The 20,820-nt window shown below is 45.8% G+C and overlaps 1 protein-coding gene across 10 annotated transcripts in view; it reads right to left on the reverse strand.

The window, feature by feature from the left end:
- The window catches only part of SUSD6 (sushi domain containing 6), a 100,323-nt gene that overhangs the window by 6,718 nt on the left and 72,785 nt on the right, over positions 1–20,820 (reverse strand). For all 10 annotated transcript variants that reach the window (XM_069017591.1, XM_069017586.1, XM_069017593.1 and 7 more), the window contains 3 exons: positions 4,583–4,780; positions 2,078–2,216; positions 532–953 (listed from right to left, as the gene is read on the reverse strand). In XM_069017591.1, the coding sequence (XP_068873692.1) occupies positions 532–953; positions 2,078–2,216; positions 4,583–4,780 (759 nt within the window). The remainder of the gene's footprint in view (positions 1–531; positions 954–2,077; positions 2,217–4,582; positions 4,781–20,820) is intronic.

The following is a 20,820-nucleotide window of genomic DNA, read 5'->3' on the forward strand; positions in this document are numbered from 1 at the left end:
GACTTGCCCCTCTGCCCTCTACAGTAAGTTCAAGCACATCCCTCTTAAGTCTTCTTGCAGGCTATGGCTGCAGCACTGAATGCTCTGTGGCAGGAAGCTGCTGACTAAAATAGTCTAAAAATGAAGCAGCCCAAACATCACAGTAGGGCTGTGTTTGTATTCCAAGCATGTCCTCCCGCTCCCACCAACTCAGTTTCCACAAACATAGTTATTTTACTGCTCTTGCACTATGATGCTGGAGGCTGGATTTCTCCGAAAATCCTTTGCTAAAACAAGAGTAAACAGTAGACAATCTTGCTCAAACTGCCCTAGGCTCCCAGTCTGAGAACACTGAATTCTTCAGAAGAAAGTATTAAATACTTCTTACATGTTTAAGAGGTGAAACATGGTACGGAGACTGGATCTTTTCAAAAGCTGGTCTAGTGGCAGACACACATAGGGGCATGCCTTGCCATTTTCATCCCAGATAGTCAACTGCAGAATGTACTCCTAAAAGGGTCTCATTTAGTGCTCCTTGCACAAGTCACTTACCATCTGTGTATTCCTCAGAGGAAGTGAGTGATAAAAGGCTCTGTATGTCACTGCTTTCTGAATCTTGAACCTCTTTGTGTACAGGTCTACTGCTAGCCATGCCAGCTACCCAGGAAGAGGTAGCAGCCTGATGCACAAGAACAGTTTCAGAGCGCTGGGAGCCACTGGCTTCACACAGTCCAGAATGTCCAGGGGCTTCATCTTCTCTTTCAAAGCTATTGTGGGCCCCTTGGTCTGGCTGCTGCATCTCTCTGGGTCCATTCTGTCCAGCTCCCTCTGAGAGCACGATCTGCACTCGGGAGTCCGAGGGTGGAATGCAATTGCCTGTGCTGCCATACACTGCTTCTTCGTAGGATGGCAAGGCCACTTGGACACCATCCACCATAATAGAGACCTGATCTCCAGACACACCTTGGTCTCGCCTCAAAAAAAAGAAACAAAGAGGGGGGAGAAAAAAAAATAAATCAAGTTGAGTATTTATTTTATTACATATATTACCAAGAACTCCAGTAACCTCCCATAGCAGAACTCTAATTCTCACCATCAAGGGAGAACAGATAGAAACTTGAACGGTGGTTTAACAAGGTCAGGCAAGCAGTCTTGCAGCCCTACTGTGAACTGCCATTAAACATGAGCAGGGGCTGTAATTCACAGCACCCGATGGATCTAGCAGCAAGATCTGAAAAGGTTACAGTGCTTTCCCCCCCACTTACCTCCACAGCTAAATCTGACAAAGGTCATGACTCAGTTCTGTGCTCTTGGCAAGGAGCACTGTTGATTCCAGCCTGGTGCACTGCTACATTCCACAACACCCAGCACTGTCTGTTCCACTGCCTCTGCTGCTGGCCAGATAGCCTCTGGCAGGGTGGGGAAGACAGCTCTGGCACAGCATGAATCACCTGGCCTCATAAGGCCCAAGAGTAAATTTTTCTTTTCTAGTAGTTTGGGCCTTTTCAGAAGAGGGCAGACTCCAGGGCCCCACCTCTCAACCTCCCCACTGCTGGAGTGTCTGCCTCAGCTGGCAGCAGTGTTCTGGCTGGGTCCCTCCTCTCACCCACAAAGCCAGGCCACGAGGGTTCTCCTCCTGCAGCAGAGAAGGATGGCAGACTTGCACATGTATCTAAAGAGCAGTACTGCCTAAATTCGGGTCCACAGGACCCCACAGTCTGGGGAAGATGCACATATATACACCCAGACACAGACTTCAGTAGCTATCCAAGGCTAGAAGAGGCAGGAAATTGATCTATAGCCAGGCTAGTAAGGACCGTAACTTTTTCTGTTCAAAGCCAAGGCAAAAGCACAAGGAAGTCACTCCTTGGGTGGCACATAAGAATGGGGACCGCAGTTGGGGATCACAGAACACCATTTCAGAAAAATGCTGGATCAGTAGCATGGGGCAGAGATGGCACTGAGGTGATGAAAAGAGGAACAGAGAAGCAAGGAGCTAAGTTGCTCCAAAATGAAGGTCTAACCCAACTACCTGAATGGGTTCCTACTGCAGAGAAACAGTGTGCCTTGAGCCCCTCCAAAGCCCAGCTACACTTACCTGCTGTGATGGAACGACTTCAGCTTCGGCTGCAGCAGAACAAACAGCACAACTAACAGCAGAATCAGGGCAACGGAGCTCGCTGTGGAGGCTACTATGGACAGCGTGGGCACTCCAATTGTTGGAGGAGAGTCCTTTTCTACAAAACCAAGGGGAACACAAGGTAAAATGATCCACTCCCTTGAGTAACTGCCATAGAGAAGGAAAAACATCCACACTGCTCCTCAGGACTTACACCTGGGTGTGTGTGTAAGGAGCCTGAGTTTCCCATACAGTCAAGGCACACCACCTATCTCAGTTCGCAGCTGAAGCTGACACGTCTCCATCAGCTGTAAAGGGAACCTAACATGAAACAGGCACATACAAGGTCCTTTGGAAAAACACAGAGCAAACAGAAAAGCAGTGCAAGCAGGCCATGGGAACTGACAGATGGTGGTAATGGTCATGTTACATACACATCTGCCTGAGCAAAAGCTAGAGAATGTCCTGATGTCACCAGCAAGGCTAATAATTATCTAGCACAATAAGCAGCATATTTTAGGCCAAACAATAGAAAAAGTTCCAAAAAACATTTTTTTCTCAGCTGAGATATCACTATTTTTAAGCCTACAGCCTGAAATCTATGCCCAAAACAGGCATTTAAGATGGAAACCTAGTTTGCAATTTTCTGCATCATCTCTTGGAGTCAAACCTACTGGTTTAGTTGTTTTGAATTTGTTTCTTTGAAATCTTTTAGAAGTAGCTTGATGTCTCCCCAGAAAAAAACAAAAATAACCAGTGACTGGCACATTTGTCTCTATGACAAATAGGGTTGAGTAAGGATTTTAACTTGCAGCATTTCTCAGGGCACTAACAGGAACAAGGGTAGGCAAATAGAGATGATCCATTTTCAGCATCAGTACATGATGCTGTCAAACTGCTCACTATCCAGGGTGCACTCCAGAACATTTACCATCTCATACACCAAAAATATGTCACTAACTCATACAATAAACTGCCAAAAGGCTATGGGGCTGACAGGCTCAGAGCTGCACAAAACATGTGATAACTGCTAGGGACTTAATTTATCCTATATGGAGCAGGTAGGATCTTACCCCTACCAATCATTTTAAGACCTACTGCCTTCTTAGAGTCTCCCACCTCCTTCTCCTTCTTTTAGGCCTGTGAAAGAGACCCACTACCACTAGTTAAGACTCAGCTATCTCTGACCCTGAACAGTTGATTCAATGCTTGTCTTGTGAAAGCAATAGCTTTTTCACTGGGTCAGACTTTTGAAGCACCATATTTTTGATAATGCCACTGATCTTCAAGATGCTAAAGAAATCTGAGGGATTTCTGCTCATCACAACACAATCTTTCAGCTAGACCAAGTGCCACCATGCAGGAATGCCATTCAGGGAATACTATATGTAATAGCACAGCTTTGTTCTCCATCCTGGGTGCAGCAAGGGGAAGGGGGATCACTGTGGAAAGGAAGCTTATGCTGAATTTGAAAAGCCTCTTCAGGATCTATTTGCTGCCAGGTAAACTCCCAGATCCTTCCTCATAAATCATAGGAAAGGGCTATTGGAATGGCAGAGACACTGAAAAGACAGTGTCTTTGGGACAGGACAGGATGTTCCAGAGGTCACAGGTATGCAGTGAACTTCATAAAGAGCTTGATGAAGGTACTTTTTTTTTTTCTGTTTCCTTCCAATTAAGCTGACACATTTTGCTTTATGTATTAAGAGACTTAATTCCAAAGTGTACATCCTGCTGGCTCAGGATGACTTGAGTAGTAAGGTTCTATCAACAAGCCCACCTGGAAGAGGGGAGGGGGTTCTCCCTTTATCCAATATACCCACTGTTAAAACCAGAAGGGTAGTAGGCAAACTAAGAGCTGTATGATGAACACTTTCCTGCAAACCTTTTTACTTCCCTGCTTTGATGGAGGAATTCCTGTTCAGCTGGGACAGACACAAAGCAAAAGCTGTCCGCTTCTATTTGGAGAGAAGCAGAAATCATTTGTCAGCAATGTCCTTTCCTGCCAGTACAGTGAAAAGCAGCACCATCAAGCTTTTTGACACAGGAAGCCAACAGTTACTTAACCTGTTTGCAAGGAAGACTGATTGTACACACATGCACACACATGTGGACAGACTCACTGAGGGAGATGTACTGTCAAACCCATCAAGGAAAACCAGACAGCAGCGAAAATGCTTCCATTAGGGTTTCCCCCATTCCTGGGATGAGAGCCTCAAGGTAAGAGGCTCCACATAAGTAAGAAGTTGCCTACTTTATACTCCTTTCCATGGCTTTTCTGCTTGTATTAGGGACTTAGTCTGCATCTGATGGGCTGCTACTGAAAAGACATTTTTAAGAAAGAGTCATGATTGTGAGCTGCATTTATGAAATTGCTGGAGCAATGAGAGACAGCCATATGGACTTCCCCAGCATCACACTAAGTGTTTAAAGATAATCTGAAAAGTCAATGCAAGGGCAATTCTAGAGTCAGGGAGCGCTCACCTGGGCTGAGCCTGCAGCTGACTTCCATGGCTGGGTTCCATTCTCCATTCTTGCAGGTCAAGTATTTATAATCTCCTTTGAGCATGTAGCCTTCAACACACAGATACTCTATGACACTGCCTGAAGTCAGAGGGTTGTTGCAAGGGCTAGGGTGGCATTTATAACCTCCATTCTCAGGTTGTGGTGGCTGGGGACAATCTGGTAAAAGAGAAAGCAGCATGAAGGACATCTCAGAGGAAGACACCTGTTACACAATATGTATGACACACAGGCAGACTTCCACCAAACACCCACTAAATTAAGAAACTACTAAAACCAAGAAGAAAGGCTGTTAACACAATGGTAGAGAACACCTCTGATAAGTTTCTGTGATTGCTAAATACTGCTCATTATCCCAGTAGTACAGTCCAGCTGGCAGGCACCAAACTGGTGATATTTTTGAACAGTGACGCAACAGAGATTCCACATGAGAGAGACCCAGAAAATCCTTAGTGCTATCTTTTCCCCACAGCTGTTTCATTAGAGACTGGAGTGAACCTAACAACCAGGCTTTCCTATTAGTCTGGCAGGGGAAGAGCACAAGACCTACTGAAATGAATGAGGAATGCAAAAACCCCTCTGTACTATGGGTATGCAGTGTCAAGGTGCAGACCTGCCCCATCATAAGGCACCCTAGAAGCCTGTAAAAGCACACAGATTTTCACTATTTTACATAGATATGCCACCAACAAGATTGGCAACAGAGCTTTGCTGCAGTAGGAAGAATTTCTTTCCTGAAAGGGTGGTCAGGTGTTGGAACAGGCTGCACAGGGAAGTGGTGAAGTCACCATCCCTGGCAGTGTTCAGGAAACAACTGGACATGGCACTTAGTGCTATGGTTTAGTTACACGGTGGTGTTCTGTCAAAGGTTGGACTTGATCACCTCAAGAGGACTTCTCCTAGGACCAGTATTCTAGTTTTAAAAGTTTTCTACTTTTAGAAAGGAATTCAGTATATTATGAAAACATTTCTAAAAAACCCCTCTGTTTACCTATAGGAACTCTGGAGTGCTGAAGGTGCTTCACATTCCTTTTTGCACCTCCATTACCCTGACTAGTGGGTATAGGCATAGCACATGCCAGAACTTTTCTTGCAGAATTTTCAATAGCCATTCAAATAAAAACAACAAACCGAAATTGAGGAAACTGCACTGAAAACAGGATATTTGTCTTCCTCAGAGCTTCCTCTCTTCTGGCTGGTCACAATGACCCTGCAGAACAGCCCCAATAACTTCTGCTGACAACATGTATCTGCCTGGCTGAAAGATGGAGAAATCCAAATTTTTCCCTTAAAATTCACATCAGCTTCCCAGAGTTCATAAAAAAAAATACATCATAGATCCCTCTTGAGATATTTTGGGGCATGGAAAATCAGTCAACCCACCCAGGGTGTTCCATCAGAGCATGGTGACCCAGGCCTGTCCTTAAAACCCCAGAGCACACATTGTCATGTTCTACCTCTAAGTGACCCATTTACTGTGGGACAAACAGCAGGGCAAAGTTCAAGTAATTGGATTTTGAGCAAGATTTAAGAAGCAAAAGAAAACTTGAGATTTGTTCACTGTGGAAAAATTTGCCACATTGCCTTAGTGCAAACAACCCTTGAACCTAATCACATGTGAGAATGCAGCACAGGTAGTGCTTGTAAATACCAATAAACCCTGACATGAAGTGCTGATTGAAGCCAAAAATGCTCTGGTATGAGTTCTGCCAGCTTTATAACTGCAATTCAATTTACTTCTTCAGAAAAGGTTAACAGGGGTCTAAGCAGCGGCTTCTCAAGAAGACTTTGTTCTTGAGGGGATTTATTCTTAAATAAGCTTCAGAGAAGCCACTGTCCTGTGCCTCTGAGTTTTAACTGTTACCTCTTCCATGTTTTTTATCTTTTCTTTCTGCAATAATTTTGTAACCAGTGTTTTAATGCTACACCTTATGAGTCTAAACTTCCTTTCACTGTGAGCCCGTGCAGCATCTCAGGGCAGTTGGGATCAGCCAAAGCAACAGATTAATGGCACATTTCACATTCAAGCACACAGACAAATGCCCTGGTTCATCTGCAGTCCAGGAGAGGTTTTCTTGCTAAATTGCAAGGACCCATTTGAGCACCAGAGATATTTTTAGTGCTTAACATGTACCTCTCTCTAGGCACTGGTGGAGAGCTGTGGGTAAAAGCCACTGTTGCCACAGCAGCTGCCAAAACTCGAGAGTAGACAGGACAACTTCCCTACACCTTTTCATACCACAGCAAGTACCTGGAATTACTTGGGAGTTGTGCACAACACTGTTCTGCTGATTGCAGCAAAGAGCTCAGTCCCACAGTTCCCTTTCCTCCTGAGCTACGCCCATGTGTAAGCCTGGCCACTGCACTAGGAGCCCTTTTGCACACAAAAGCAGCTCACTTTTGGTTCCCCTTCTGTCATAAAGTGCCACCTACACTGATGAGATTTCTCAGTTATGTACAAAAATCAGCCAGCCAACAAGAAACAGGCGCTCATTTGTTGGGGTCCCTCCCCTGCCATGTAGCCCTGAGGGAGGCACGGGGTTTCCCTGCCCCTGCTCAGCCTCGTTCCCCATGGGTTGGTTTGTGTTCCCCTGCGCGGGCAAAGCAGCTCGGGCCCTGTGACTGTAAGAGTCCCTCAGCAGAGCCCGGCCATGCGGCTGGGGAAATAAACATCTCTGAAACATCTAGCAAGAATCCGTCCGTATATATTTATTTCTTTTTCACGGGACTCCTGGTTTGATATATGCGTGTTGCAGTATCCCCGCTGCAACATATGGTGGAGAATGCGGGCAGAACGATCCCCGTGACTGATTTGTGTGAGTAAACCCTGGAAACTTTGGATTCCTCTTCTTGGTTTTGTTTTGCTATTGCATATCTGGACTATGGAAGAATCGTGGGAAATGGGGCTCTCTGAGCCACAGAAAAAAATGTATCTAGAAGTAAAAGGGATCCTTGAACAACAAAACAAAAAAGTATTGGAACCGGGAGATCTTGAACACTTTTTTATCTGGCTTTTCAAAGAGTTCCCCTATATTTCTCGAGACTTACTTTTTGATATCAAACCTCCTGGATATTCTCAGGAGTGTTTCTGGAACGAGATCTGTGATAAGCTAAGGGATGGACTAGCGATAGAAGCTCTCCGTGGATCCTTTATAATCAGTGACGCTCTTCAGGAGCATCTGTATGATCCCATTACCCCTAAAGCAGAAGATCATACCTCTCCCGTGGCCGAGACCGCGTGGCGGCCACCCCAGGAGTGTATGACTGCAGCTGTGCCAGCGGAGGTGCCTGCGCTGGATGCGCCCGGCCCCCTCGGGAGCGCGCGCCTTACTGCGGACCCCATCCCTGTCTCGGGGTCCCCGGCTACGCAGCCGCGAGTGAGGGAGCGATGCCGCAGGCGCCATGGGTGCCGTGGGCCACGAGCAGCCAGGAAGCGGAGGTCAGCGTGGAAGCCCGCTCTGTGCATACGGCTCAGAGAGCCCTATGCAGGGAGAAGCGGCGGTTTCCACAGCGACACGAGAAGCCGCGCCGTGCAGCGCCGAGCCGAAACGGGGCCACTCTCAAAGCAGCGTGGAGTTTGCGGAGCGGAGCCGTGCAGAGCCCAGACACGCACCGGAGCGGGGCCGTGCAGAGAGCGCAGAGCGGCCGCGGCGCGGGGGCCTGACCGAGACGTCGGAGTCGGCGAGGCGGCGGCCACGCGGGACCGGCAGCCACGACAGACACGCAAGCACGTGATAGGAGACGTTCTAGCAACGAAAGTCACAGGAACTGTGAAATGGTACAATGTGAAAAACAACTATGGATTTATAACACGAGATGATACAGGGGAAGATTTATTCATCCATAGAACTGCCATTAAAAGGAATAACCCTAAAAATTACCTGCAAAGTGTAGGAGATGGGGAAGTTGTTCAATTTGATATAGTGCAAGGAAAGAAGGGTTTACAAGCAGCGAATGTTACTGGGCCTGGAGGTATTCCCGTCAAAGGCAGCCGTTATGCACAAAATTATAAACAATATCCATTCCAGCAATTTCCCTACCCACAGCCTAATTTCCCCTTTTACCCTATACCCAATATGAACCCTTTCCTAAGTTTACCCTATCCCCAGTTTATTCCCAATCCGTTTTTTCATCCATGGTTTCCCTCACAAACCCCTGCCTTTGCCAATTGTTTCCCCAAAAATCCCTTTCCGATGCCGATGGGGGGATGAAAAGGGGGAGGAAAGAAATTAAACCCTCTCCTGCCTCAGTTTCCCCACAGGCATGTCCAGAGAGTTCTGTCTCCCTTCTGTCAGCCCTGAGATGTTCCACAGAATTTGTTTGGACATTTAAAGACTCAGGAGGGTGGCTTGTTTTGTTTTGAAACTGTTCTTGTTATGTTTATCCAATTGTCTTCATTCTCCTTTTATTAAAATAAAACGGGTGAGATGTTGGGGTCCCTCCCCTGCCATGTAGCCCTGAGGGAGGCACGGGGTTTCCCTGCCCCTGCTCAGCCTCGTTCCCCATGGGTTGGTTTGTGTTCCCCTGCGCGGGCAAAGCAGCTCGGGCCCCGACTGTAAGAGTCCCTCAGCAGAGCCCGGCCATGCGGCTGGGGAAATAAACATCTCTGAAACATCTAGCAAGAATCCGTCCGTATATATTTATTTCTTTTTCACGGGACTCCTGGTTTGATATATGCGTGTTGCAGTATCCCCGCTGCAACACTCATTTACATTGGAATAGTGCTCTCAAAGGCATGGAAATACCACTACATCAAGCACCTGCAGAACTCTGACTCGGCCTTCTCAGGCAAGGTCTTCAGGAGATGCACAGCCATGCAACTGCGAACTGGATTGCTCCTCACCTCCACAGACCACTTTGCACAGGAAAGGACAGAAGCAGCTGATAAGTGTGTTCAGGCAGTTGTGCCTGACTTGCCCTATTCACAGGGAAGAGACTGCAGAATTAGCCACTTCCCCTTCCCTCTACCCCCAACCTTCATTTGTCATCACAGCATCCAGGAGTGCACAAGTATTTTAAAATGTCACCTTCACTGTGATGGAAGAACACTGCCTGTGTGCTGGGAAATAGATAAAAAAGGTCTCGATCATGCAGCCAGAACATCAACAGCCAGAACATCAACACCGTCCACCCTCAACATGATTGAGCTGATCCTGGACTGTCCTTGCTTCCCCTGAGCAAGGCAACCTCAGGGGAACAAAGCATCTCAGAGCCTGCAGCTTTGGGGAGGTCTACTAGACAGTGCTGGTGGCATTGAAAATTGCTGAAGGCAAGGCTTGGGTGGCTAAGATGATGGACTGGTGGTACCCGAAAAACTGAGAAAGTCAAATACCTCTGGCTCCCTCCTGGACTGGCTCCCTCTCCCTGGCATCTCTGACAGAATGCAGCACCTCTACAAACCAGGGCCCAGTCCAGCATAACAGAGGCATCCAGAATGCCTGGGACAGACAGTGCAGTGACCTATTCCCTAAGCTTTCACTGCCCTGAGCTTTCACACTCTCCCTAATGGGTTTCCTCAACTGCCTCCACATGTGCACTCTAAACTGGGGCTAATAGAAGAAAAAGCCCAAGTCTGATTCTGCACAACCCTTTATGTCCCCAGCAGCAAAGCTTACGTCCCGAGTTTGCAGCACTGGTATATTCACAGCAACACAAAACCAGGCAGAGCATCCCACTTACTGCTGTCGTCCACAGAATAAACCACTGACACTTCAGGGGTGAAAAAAGGTGTGTACCAACTGCTACCAGAATGCACACCCAGAGCAGCCCACTCCTGGCTGTGGTTAGCAGCCAGAAGGTGCAGGTGGATGGGAAGAGCTGCCTGTGTGAACACTCCGGAGCATGGCTGTGGAAGGATGGTTCAGTACGGGGAACAGAAAGATACATGCAGGAATTTCATCAACTCCATTCCTGAAACACATGTTTTTGGAAGTATCCCAGGGCTTGTGAGACATCTTAAAACAAATGTTCATGCCAGGCAGGGAAGAGTAAGAGAGCCAAGTTTCAGAAGTTACCAACTTCCTAGGGGGTTACTGACATTCTAGGCTTGCAAAGCTGTTGCCAGGATCTTGATTCATCAAGCTTTGAGGATGCACAGAAATAGCTTTTAAGCATTTCTCCACTGTGTGCAAAGGGAGCAAATACTCCCAAAGGCCCTGTTTCTAGGAGGTACTGAAGTTTACGACATCTCCTGAGAGTGTTGGTTCTCTGCCAGCATACACTGCTGGAAAACAGGAAGGGAACATCACTGAACTCTGTTCAGAGGTAAAGAAATCGTCATTTCCAGACTTGACAGGCAGAAATTAAGTTAGGCACTGGAGCTTCTGCAAATGCCATTCCAAACCACTAGGTATTTAATATACAGACAATTTTTTAATATACAAATGAAAAAAAATACTAAGCCAGCATGTACTTCCACCCAGCTTCCCACCAAATCACCTGTAAGCACCATATTTTTCTGTGTTTTGGTCACTTGAAAAAATACTGTCCTCCTTCAAGGAGGGTTAACTGCTCTGATGTTCTTTGAATAGCTGTTGCCAGCTTGACAGTAATCACCACAACACTAGGGAACCTCTTTTTTGTTGCAGTAACAGCGACATCACATTGTACCTTCACCAGCTCCCTTTCCCATGGCTCTGCTTCAAGTAGCAAGCCACACTTGCTTCCTCTTCCAGCAGATTCACAGACAACTGTGAGGAGCTGGAATCCAGCTTCTTTTAGAGACAGTAAGAGATGTCAGCTGGCCAAGTTGATTACACTAATCACCTAAGGATGAAATGGTTCTTCCATGTCCTGGCTGAACTGAAGCTGAGCAGTGGTCCTGAATGCCAACCTGATGCAGAACTAAAAGCATTTCCAGCATAATGTAACAAAGACACAAACCCGAGCCCCGGTCATATACAATGCCACAGATGGAAGCATGTGGTCTGTTGTGTGCTGACACAAAAGTGAAGGGTTTAAGTGCTCAGAACATAAACGACAGGAGCACAGCTGATTCTTGATCACTGAGAGTGAAATTCACAGATAAGCAGAAGATTTACAAAGCTCAAGCAGGATGAGCCTGTTATGGCAAGGACGAAGAACAATACACTCTACTTACACATACAAAGAAAGATTAAATCATACTTCAATCTGACTGGATAATTGCCACAGAATTATAAAAGCTCCCCAGTATTAACCTTCTTTGCACAGGCACACCACCACACAGAAGTCCAAGACCTCGCTACAGTCTTATTTGCTTGGCACTGTCTCTTTTATTTTTTTCAACTAGCAAGATTCATGGACTCTACAAAGGATTTTACACCCCTCTTTTCTGCACCAAGCACCTGAACTGTTTTTCAGTCACTAACATGTTTTACTGGGTAGTCTGACTACACAGAGATGAAAACCCAATCCTCCTTAACAAAATGCATTCTTATGAGAAAAACAAAACAAAACCCAAACAAACAACTAAACAAAAAAAAACCCCAACCAACCAAGCAAACATAAACCCCTTTCTAATCATGATCTGCCAGAGTGCATAACTGTAAGTTTGTAACTGAGGGAGAACAAGCCATGCCACTGCTCCCCTTATGTGGGCAGACAATTGCATTTAGCTTAACAATGGGATGTTTTGCCCTGAACATCCAGTAATATTTCTTCTTCTCCACAGCAGGGCACAAGGGTCACAAAAACTAGGACAGGAACAGTTTTGACAAATTAAAGTGGCTCTTTACATGAGTCAGGCCCAAATCCCAGCAACTTCAAGAGGAAGCTGGACTCAACCTCAGGTAAATCCCTGACTGACTACACAAGTACTCTAGCAGGTTTGACTGTCCCCAGAGCAGTGTCAGAGGAGCCATACAGGTCTATGCTGAAGCACTTTGGAAGCCATTTGCGTTAGAACTGTTCTGCTGGATACCCTGAGCATGTGCCCTGCTCGGATGTTGTTAACACCTCCTGGCCTTTTAGACCTATCACAACTTTTGTGTGATGTGAAAACTGGAAATGGAAGATGCTAAGCTCAGTACTTCTCTGTCTTCATCTACAACTTTTACTCCATTTAACAGATACTATCAAGACTCTCAGAAGAAAAACATCCTACAAACAAAAAACACCCTCCTAATCAAGACAAATATTCCCCTGGCTAGTCTGGTTAAACTTGTCATGATGTCTCATGTCAGCAGGTCTTACCTGGTGAGCAAACATCTTTGTGAAGCAGAACACATAAGCACCCAATTAAATTGTTCCAGTGCTAGAGGCCATGCCATTTCTTTCATGCTGTTTCCTCTGAAGCCTCATCCTAGCTCTCTTGTACTACTTTGACTGCCCCTATAGTAGATTTCTGCAGAGTCGGTCAGAAAAGGTTGGCTTGCCTCAAGGCTTGCCACCTTTTTGTCTCTTCTCATATCTCCTATCACACAGGAAGGTTTCCTCCTGGTCACAGTCATTGCCTGTTCACTCTCTTAAAAGTTGTGCTTCAGCACATTCCACAGTGGCAAGAACTTCTCTGTCCAAGTCTCCAGTTCTCCAAAACATTGTCACCTTTATTCTCTCAGACAGGACTTGTCACCAGCCTTACAAACAGCATATCTAGAAAAGCACCCAAAATGAACATGAGATACCCCCATCTTCTAGTTACTTGTCCCTGCTACAGAGGGACTCATTTTCAACTTGGATAATTCATGTATGCATCACCTCAGTATAGCTGAGGGAACTGCAAAAGCTATTACTAATTTCTGGCAAGGACCTTCCAAACTCTAGGGGAGCAACCCTCCCTCTCTACTCCTACCTTCAGTCTGGGTCTTGCCACAGCTAAATGGGTGGTCTGAAATACCAATTCCATCTGAAGCCTTCTGCAGATGCTGTGCGTTTTCAGCATCTCAGACCTGAGGTTCAGGTTAACACCATGCTGAATACAACAGAGCCAGATTCACAGTTCTTTTCCAGTTAGTGCCCTGAATGGGCCTGCAGCAATAGTGGGGTTTTTATCAGTTGCTATTTGCATGCAAATTCATACACAGGGCTTCATCTTTTTTTACACAATGCTTTTTCACAATAAAAACTTGACAGCCTGATGCAGTCAGCAGCCTAGAAGAGCAAGCCAGGGAGCAGCAAGAATGCTCACTTCAGCTTCTGTAGGGTCTGGCAATTCTAGCAGAGTGTTGCCTGCAGATCCCACTCAGGAGTGATACTGAACAAGGGTTTGGCTTTAGCAAATGCATTCAGTTGCTTCCTAACAAGAGCTCTGGCCATATTTGCTAATGGGAGAAGAGACATTGTTTTCTCTCATTGCAGAATTTCAGTTCTTGCCAGCAGGGTGCTACTCGACCTCTCCGCTAATCTCCTGGCTGTTTAGTAAGCCAATAAGGAAAGAATTTACTTCTCCCTTTGCCCAGTACTTGGATATACTCCCAGCCTCTGTCACCAGTACTCAGAGAAGCATGAATGTGATCCAGCCCGATAATAGTGTCAGTACTGTCCTTAGCCACAGCAGCAGGGTAGTCAGCCACAGCACTGAGCTGACTTAGCAGCTGCTTGAGCAACTAGAGGAACACATCAGCCTCCCAGTGCTGCAGACAGACTCCAGTGCCTCAGGTTACACTTAAGAGAACACATTGCAAGTAACTTTAATTAAATTTGTTTGGTTTGGGTCTTTTTTGGTTTTGTTTTGGTATGTTTGTTTGGGTTTGGGTGGGGTTTTTTTGTTTTTCAGCATAGCTTTTCCTTGAAGAGAAGACATTGTCTCAAACACTTCCACATTTGTTAAGGTAGGACAGATCCTTACCTAGCATATGATGAACTCAAATTCCACTATGCACCTACTGAGAGGAAAAAACCTGAAAAGTAGCACCAAAACCAAAGGAACACATGCAACTGGCATATGTGCCATTTTCAACAACAAGCACTTATTTTATAAACCCTTTGGAACTATCAGACAGGAAATTCACTGTCCAAGTTAACTGCTTTTCTCATGACAACTTTATCCCCTATGCTCTGACGAGTCTAGGCTAAAGGTGGTTTCCTTCCTTGAGAAGAAAAAAGATTAAAAATATATATAGACACCTATTTTATTCAAAGAACATAGAGCTTGTCATGTCCTTCTAACCCAAATCTCCTGCTGTGTCATTCTCTGGGGGAGCAGGGGAAAAACAGGGTGACTGCAGAACAAAAAAATTCCACAAGCTTCTTTTTCAGTCAGGAATTTTTCTTCTTACACCAGGGCCTTCAGTCACACAGAAGATTTCCTTCTGCCTGAGACAGGACTGGTGTTTGGCTCCAGGAGTTTTCTGCAGAGAGGGAGATGATGGAGGAAGATGACTAGCCAGCTTCACTTTCAGCGTGAAATCCAGAGAGGCAAGATCCTTGTTTTTCTTCTCTTTCCTTGTACACACAAACCAGCCTATGAACAGCAGAAGCCTCCTTTGGCAGCCCCTCCCTCAGCAGCAGTTCAGTTTTAGTAAGAAGCAAGTCTGTTACCATTTCATACCCCTTTCAGACTAGATAGGTCAACTAAACACCGTCTTTTACCAAAGAAAGAAACATTTCCTAGGCAGTTGGTCTGGAGAGAAAAAACACCTTGATAAGCTTTGATCAACAGCACTGCTGCTCCCCACCCACACCTTCCTTCCTGTTGAGAAAGCAATGACAAGGGGATGTGCTTTAGTGGTAGATAGAAAAGCAGTCACCTCCACCCACATTTTCCAGCAAGAGTGCCAGCTCCATTTCTGAGTGCTAAATACCTTCAGGTTTCCAACTAACCATGTTTGCTTGGATGCATTCAAAAGCTTTCAGCACAGCAGCTTCCCGCTACGCACCCTCTGCTCCTGCATTGTCCTTCCCAGGCAGAGTGCCTGGATTAATATTAGGCTAGGAAGTGGCTCATCAAGCATTTCAGGGACAAATGTCACTGCTTGTAACAGCAGGTTTCTGCTGAACACAAAGAGCCACATGCTTTAGACCAGGGTTTCTCTTGGCAGGCTGGCTCCAAGAAGCACAAGGACCTGATCTGGGAATAATATTTGAGATTTTGCCCTTTTCCACCATCTTAAAAGCATTTTTTAGCCCACACAATGAAATTCCAACACAAATGTGTGCTGCAGTCATTAAAAAGCCTTTTCCCTAGAGGACAAGTGGATCCCTCCTGGTGGAGGTGAAGCATGCTTTGCTCCCCTTTCAGGCAGCTCAAGGTATTACTGGGGTTTTTTTGCTTACTGCCCACCAGTGGACTAACCTGTGTGCTTTAACTATACAAACACAGTAGCTGCAGACAGAATATGTGAGAAGGGACCCAGACTGAAGCCATCCTCTGCCAGCTGGCAACAGTTGACAACTTGGTGTGTTTCTAGCTGGAGACGGGATTCACTCCATAAAATAGAGATTACCAGATGCCCAGGTTTTCCACTGGTCTGTAATTTCTGGGGTGGAGATGAGGATTGGAAGCAGGAGAACAGATTTTGAATCTGCTCCTTTTCGGCACTCTGGCTTTCTCTAGCACATGAGCAGATGGGCCATATCCCAAAGGGACAAACCCGATACAGCAGCTGCTGCCGGGGCCCAGTCACAACAGCTGAGGCTAAAGGACCTCTTTATATTTAACTTACAGGAGGCAGAAGTCAATAAAAGGCCTCCATTGTGAGTGCACACACTTCTCACTGACCCTGCCCCTAAAATATTTTAAGCCTTCCTAAAAACACACTGCAAAACATAACCCTCTTTTGGGTTCTGTGTATTAAGCAGAGGCCAAAGTCCACTGAAAAATAAGCTCTCTGTCTACTGGCTCCAGATGCTGCTTATTCTGAATTCAAAGACAGAAGACCAAACTGAGCAGGATGGGAATCTTCACAGGGAAATTACAGTTTCCTCAGCAAGGGCATACTCTGAAGAGAAGGCTTATTATTTTTAAATGTCATAATGTGGGTAAATAAGAAGAACCAAAGCAAAGAGATTTGTATATATAATCATATAGCTGTGCAGTTATATAATTAGACACAAACACTAAAAATGTGTACAGTACCAGGCACCCCCCACAGCCATCCCATACACACTAAAGCTGCATTTTTTTTCTTTTTCCTTCTTTTTTTCCCCCCCCCCCTTAGGGCAGGGGAAGAAAAAGCAAGAAAGAAAAGACTCTAATTGCAGCCTTCCACCAATGCAGTCGCCATCTGGTAACTCAAGAGACACATGGAGACGAATTATCTTAATTAACATGTTACAACAGTATTAAAAAAAACTCTATGCTTATTAACACTCAGCTGTGATTAGCCAACCATGGAGGAAGCCTGCTAGTGCAACATTAATTATGGGTCTTGTCTGCCTTTCTATTAGAAATATGATTTTTTTTCCCCTAATAGTTTATCTATCTCTTAAAAAGAAAACCATTAGCATCAAAGCTTAGTCTAAAATGCAAATTATATTTATGTTCTACCAGAGTCAAAATGTTTGGGCTATAGGAAGCTGCCACTGGTGCTTCTACAGTGCTACAGATTGTCTGGATATAAAACATACTTCTCTCTGTCCTTTAAAAGGCTTGCTTCAGTTAAAGAATTCCCAGTGTCACTGATATTTTAGCAGAAAAATAAATCTTATACCTTCCAAGTTCCTTTCTCCCTCCAAAACAGGACAGCCTTTGCTGTATGCTAGGCAGTTGGAAAACCAAGGATACAAATTCCAGGTCTAACAAAAAACGCATCAGTGAAAGGAAAATTTCTGTGACGAAAGCAGCAACCAAACACAACTGCACTCCAGCAGCACATCTGCCTCCCTGGAAGAGTGCTACTCACTGTGACAACTGTATTATTTTCCCTGTAATAGGCCCACCTGTAACGTGCTTCCCTCAGATACATTCCCAAGTGATTCAGCCTGACAGGCTCCGAGACTAACACTGCCAAGTTTTTCAGAGTTGGCTCTGCCTTATGTTTGCACAGGGCTGGCTGCAGCAGGGCTCTCATCCGTGCCAGGCATTCTGGACATCAGGATAACACCACATCATAAGACAAAAGCCTGGTGCTTCTAAACAAAGCGAGGATGATAAATTAATTCCGGAAACATTAACAAGGAGGAGGAAGCAAACCGGGAACAACTGCAGAAGTACTTTTAAGATCTTCTGATAAAGTAATCTTATTGCTGCACACACACACAAATAAATTAAAGCTATTGGTGATGCATGTGGAAGCTCATGAAGCTTACTCATGTCCTGCGAAGATGAAGACCAGCTGACCAGTACTTTACAGTATCCCATACTGCCAGGACAGTGTAAACAATTTGCATCTGGGCTGCAGTTCGAGTCAGAAGTACAGTGGCTGCAAAAAAGCTAATTTAATACAGAAACCTGCTCCCACCCATGGGCACAATGCAGATTTCCAAGTGGCCCACATTTCATTTGCTTTGTTTTCTAAGGCTGCTTCCAGCTGTCAGGGTCCCTTCCCCCCTGCCATGTGGTCTCGGGAGAGGGGCCCCGGGGGGGAGGCACGGGGTTTCCCTGCCCCTGGTCAGCTTCGTTCCCCATTGGTTGTTTTGTGTTCCCCTGCACGGGCAAGGACCCTCGGGTCCTGTGATTGCAGCAGCTCCTCGGCAGATCCTCAGCCATGTGGCCAGAGAAATAAACATTTCTCTGAAACATCAACCAAGAATCCGTCCATATATATTTTCCACAAATACACGTGTTGCAGAATCCCCGCTGTAACAAATGGTGGGTAATGCGAGCAGAACAATCCCCAATCCCTAAGGACAGCGACTGATTTGTGAGTAAACTCTGGATTTCTCTTCTTGTTTTTGTTTTGCTTTTCCATCTCTAAACTATAGAGGAACCATGGAAAGATTCTTGGCTCTCAGAGCCGCATATGGACATTTATCTTAAACTTGAAAAGATTCTTGAACAACGATTTGTAAATTTTAGCTTAATTCAAGCTCAAAAGGAACTGAAACATTTCCTTTCATGGTTGTTTAAGAACTTTCCTATGTTTCTTAGGATTTGATTCTTACCAAGACTTTTGGAAGACCGTTTGGACACAGTTAATTTCTGAGTCAAAATATATGCTGATGGAAGAATGTATTTGTGAATATTATTTAATTACCAAGACTGTTGAACAACGTCAGCTGTGTCTTGGCGAAGGGAAGCCTGCCTCAGGGACCGTGCGGCCTCACCCACGTGGGCCAAGTGCTCTCCAAGCAGCAGCGAGGCAGTTCCCGCGCGTGGTCGGAGCGATGTGAGCTGCAGCGTTGGCAGCAGAGCGAGGCACGGCGGGAGCCCGCCCAGCCCCGCGCAGCACGTGGTGGAGCGAGCCCCGTGTGAGGAGCAGCGGCTGGCAGTGGTGGCGGCGGAGCAGAGCCGCACTCAGCCGAAACGCACACCTGGAGCAGGGTGCAGGGGGGTCGTTGCTTGGGGGTCCGGCCGAGACGTGGGTGCGGCCCCAGGCAGCGGCAGCGCAGCTGAGAGCAGAGGAGGCGGCGCGCGGGGAGTTGAGCAGCCCGGCCCGCGCAGCCCCGAATGCGACCCTGGGAAGGGCGCGCAGGCACAAGCAGCCCTGACGGCCCCAGCAGCCCTGACAGCTCCAACACAGGAGCGACCAAAAGCAAAAACGCAGCGAGACAGAAAACAGCAGCCACTCAGAAGGAAAAAATCACCATAGCTAAGGTTTTAGGAATATTAAAATTGTATAATGTTAAACAAAATTATGGTTTTATAACGAGATGTGACAACCAGCAAGCCATATTCGTTCACAGAACTGCTATTAAAAAGAATAACCCCCAAAAATACATCCCAAGCTTAGGAGATGGAGAAGTAATAGAGTTCAAAATTGTGCAAGGTAGAAAAGGGTTACAAGCAGCAGAGGTCACTGGGCCTGATGGGGTTTTTGTGAAAGGCAGTATATATGCTAAAAATCATAGTCATGTTAGACAGTATCTCCATTATAAGCCCCCCCCCTACAGTCTCCCTTTCCTAATACCACCTTTTCCTTTTACCCTACATCCTATTACCCTCAGTGTATTCCCAATCCGTTTTTTCATCCATGGTTTCCCTCACAAAACCATGCCTTTGCCAATTGTTTCCCCAAAAATCCCTTTCCAATGCCGAATGGGGGATGAAGAGGGGGAGGGAAGAAATTAACTATTGTTGTTTAGAGTTCCAACAGGTACAAATGGAAGAAACCCTCTCCTGCCTCAGTTTCCCCACAAAGCATGCCCGGAGAGTCCTGTCTCCCTTCTGCCAGCCTTAAGATGTTCCAGAGAATCTGTTTGGACATTTAAAGACTCAGGAGGGTGGCTTGTTTTGTTTTGAAACTGTTCTTGTTATGTTTATCCAGTTGTTTTCAATGTTAAGTTTTAAATCTCTTTTTGTTAAAAATAAATGGGTGAAATGTCGGGGTCCCTTCCCCCTGCCATGTGGTCTCGGGAGAGGGGCCCTGAGGGCACAGACACACGGGGTTTCCCTGCCCCTGGTCAGCCTCGTTCCCCATTGGTTGTTTGGTGTTCCCCTGCGCGGGCAAGGAACCTCGGGACCCGTGATTGCAGCAGTTCCTCGGCAGATCCCGGCCATGCGGCTGGAGAAACAAACATCTCTGAAACATCAACCAAGAATAGGTCCATATATATATTCTTTCCACGGGCCTCGTTGTCTGATACATGTGTTGCAGTATCCCCGCTGTAACATCCGGCCTCCCTGTGCCTTCTTCCAGCCACCCTATAATTACTTTCACATGTTCCAAGAAGGAAATTAAGCAAGTGCTGTAAGAACACTTTGTATAATCAGTAGGGTTCCAGATTCAGCTTTTGAACCCAAACCCCAGTAGCCTTGTGGGCTCATAAGAGTGGGTTCCTCCCCCTTCAAAAGTTTGATTAAGAAGGTCCCCCTAAGAAAGTTGCATATGGGTTTTTGTTTGAAATTCAGATGATTAAGAAATATAAAGAAGCCAAAAGTGTTTGTCACACAGGGCAGAGGCAGCTAACACTCATCACAGGGAACTCTTTTTCTCATTGACAGGTCTTCCCGTTCTACATTTCATTTTATATTGCAACAAAGAGCTGATTATTTAAAAATAATAAGAATTGTCAAAATAATTTGATGGTCTTACAAAAAAAGAAACAGAGAGCTGTGCAGGAACTTACTTCATACAGCTTTGATTTGTTATCTTGTCCCTGCTTACCTGTTTCTCAAAACTTGTAAAACTAAAAATTGGTTTCAGTTCAGGGGTAACCTGCACATATATCCCATTGTTTCC

The sequence above is a fragment of the Aphelocoma coerulescens genome, chromosome 5 (assembly GCF_041296385.1).
Source record: "Aphelocoma coerulescens isolate FSJ_1873_10779 chromosome 5, UR_Acoe_1.0, whole genome shotgun sequence".
Classification (NCBI taxonomy): Eukaryota; Metazoa; Chordata; class Aves; order Passeriformes; family Corvidae; genus Aphelocoma; species Aphelocoma coerulescens.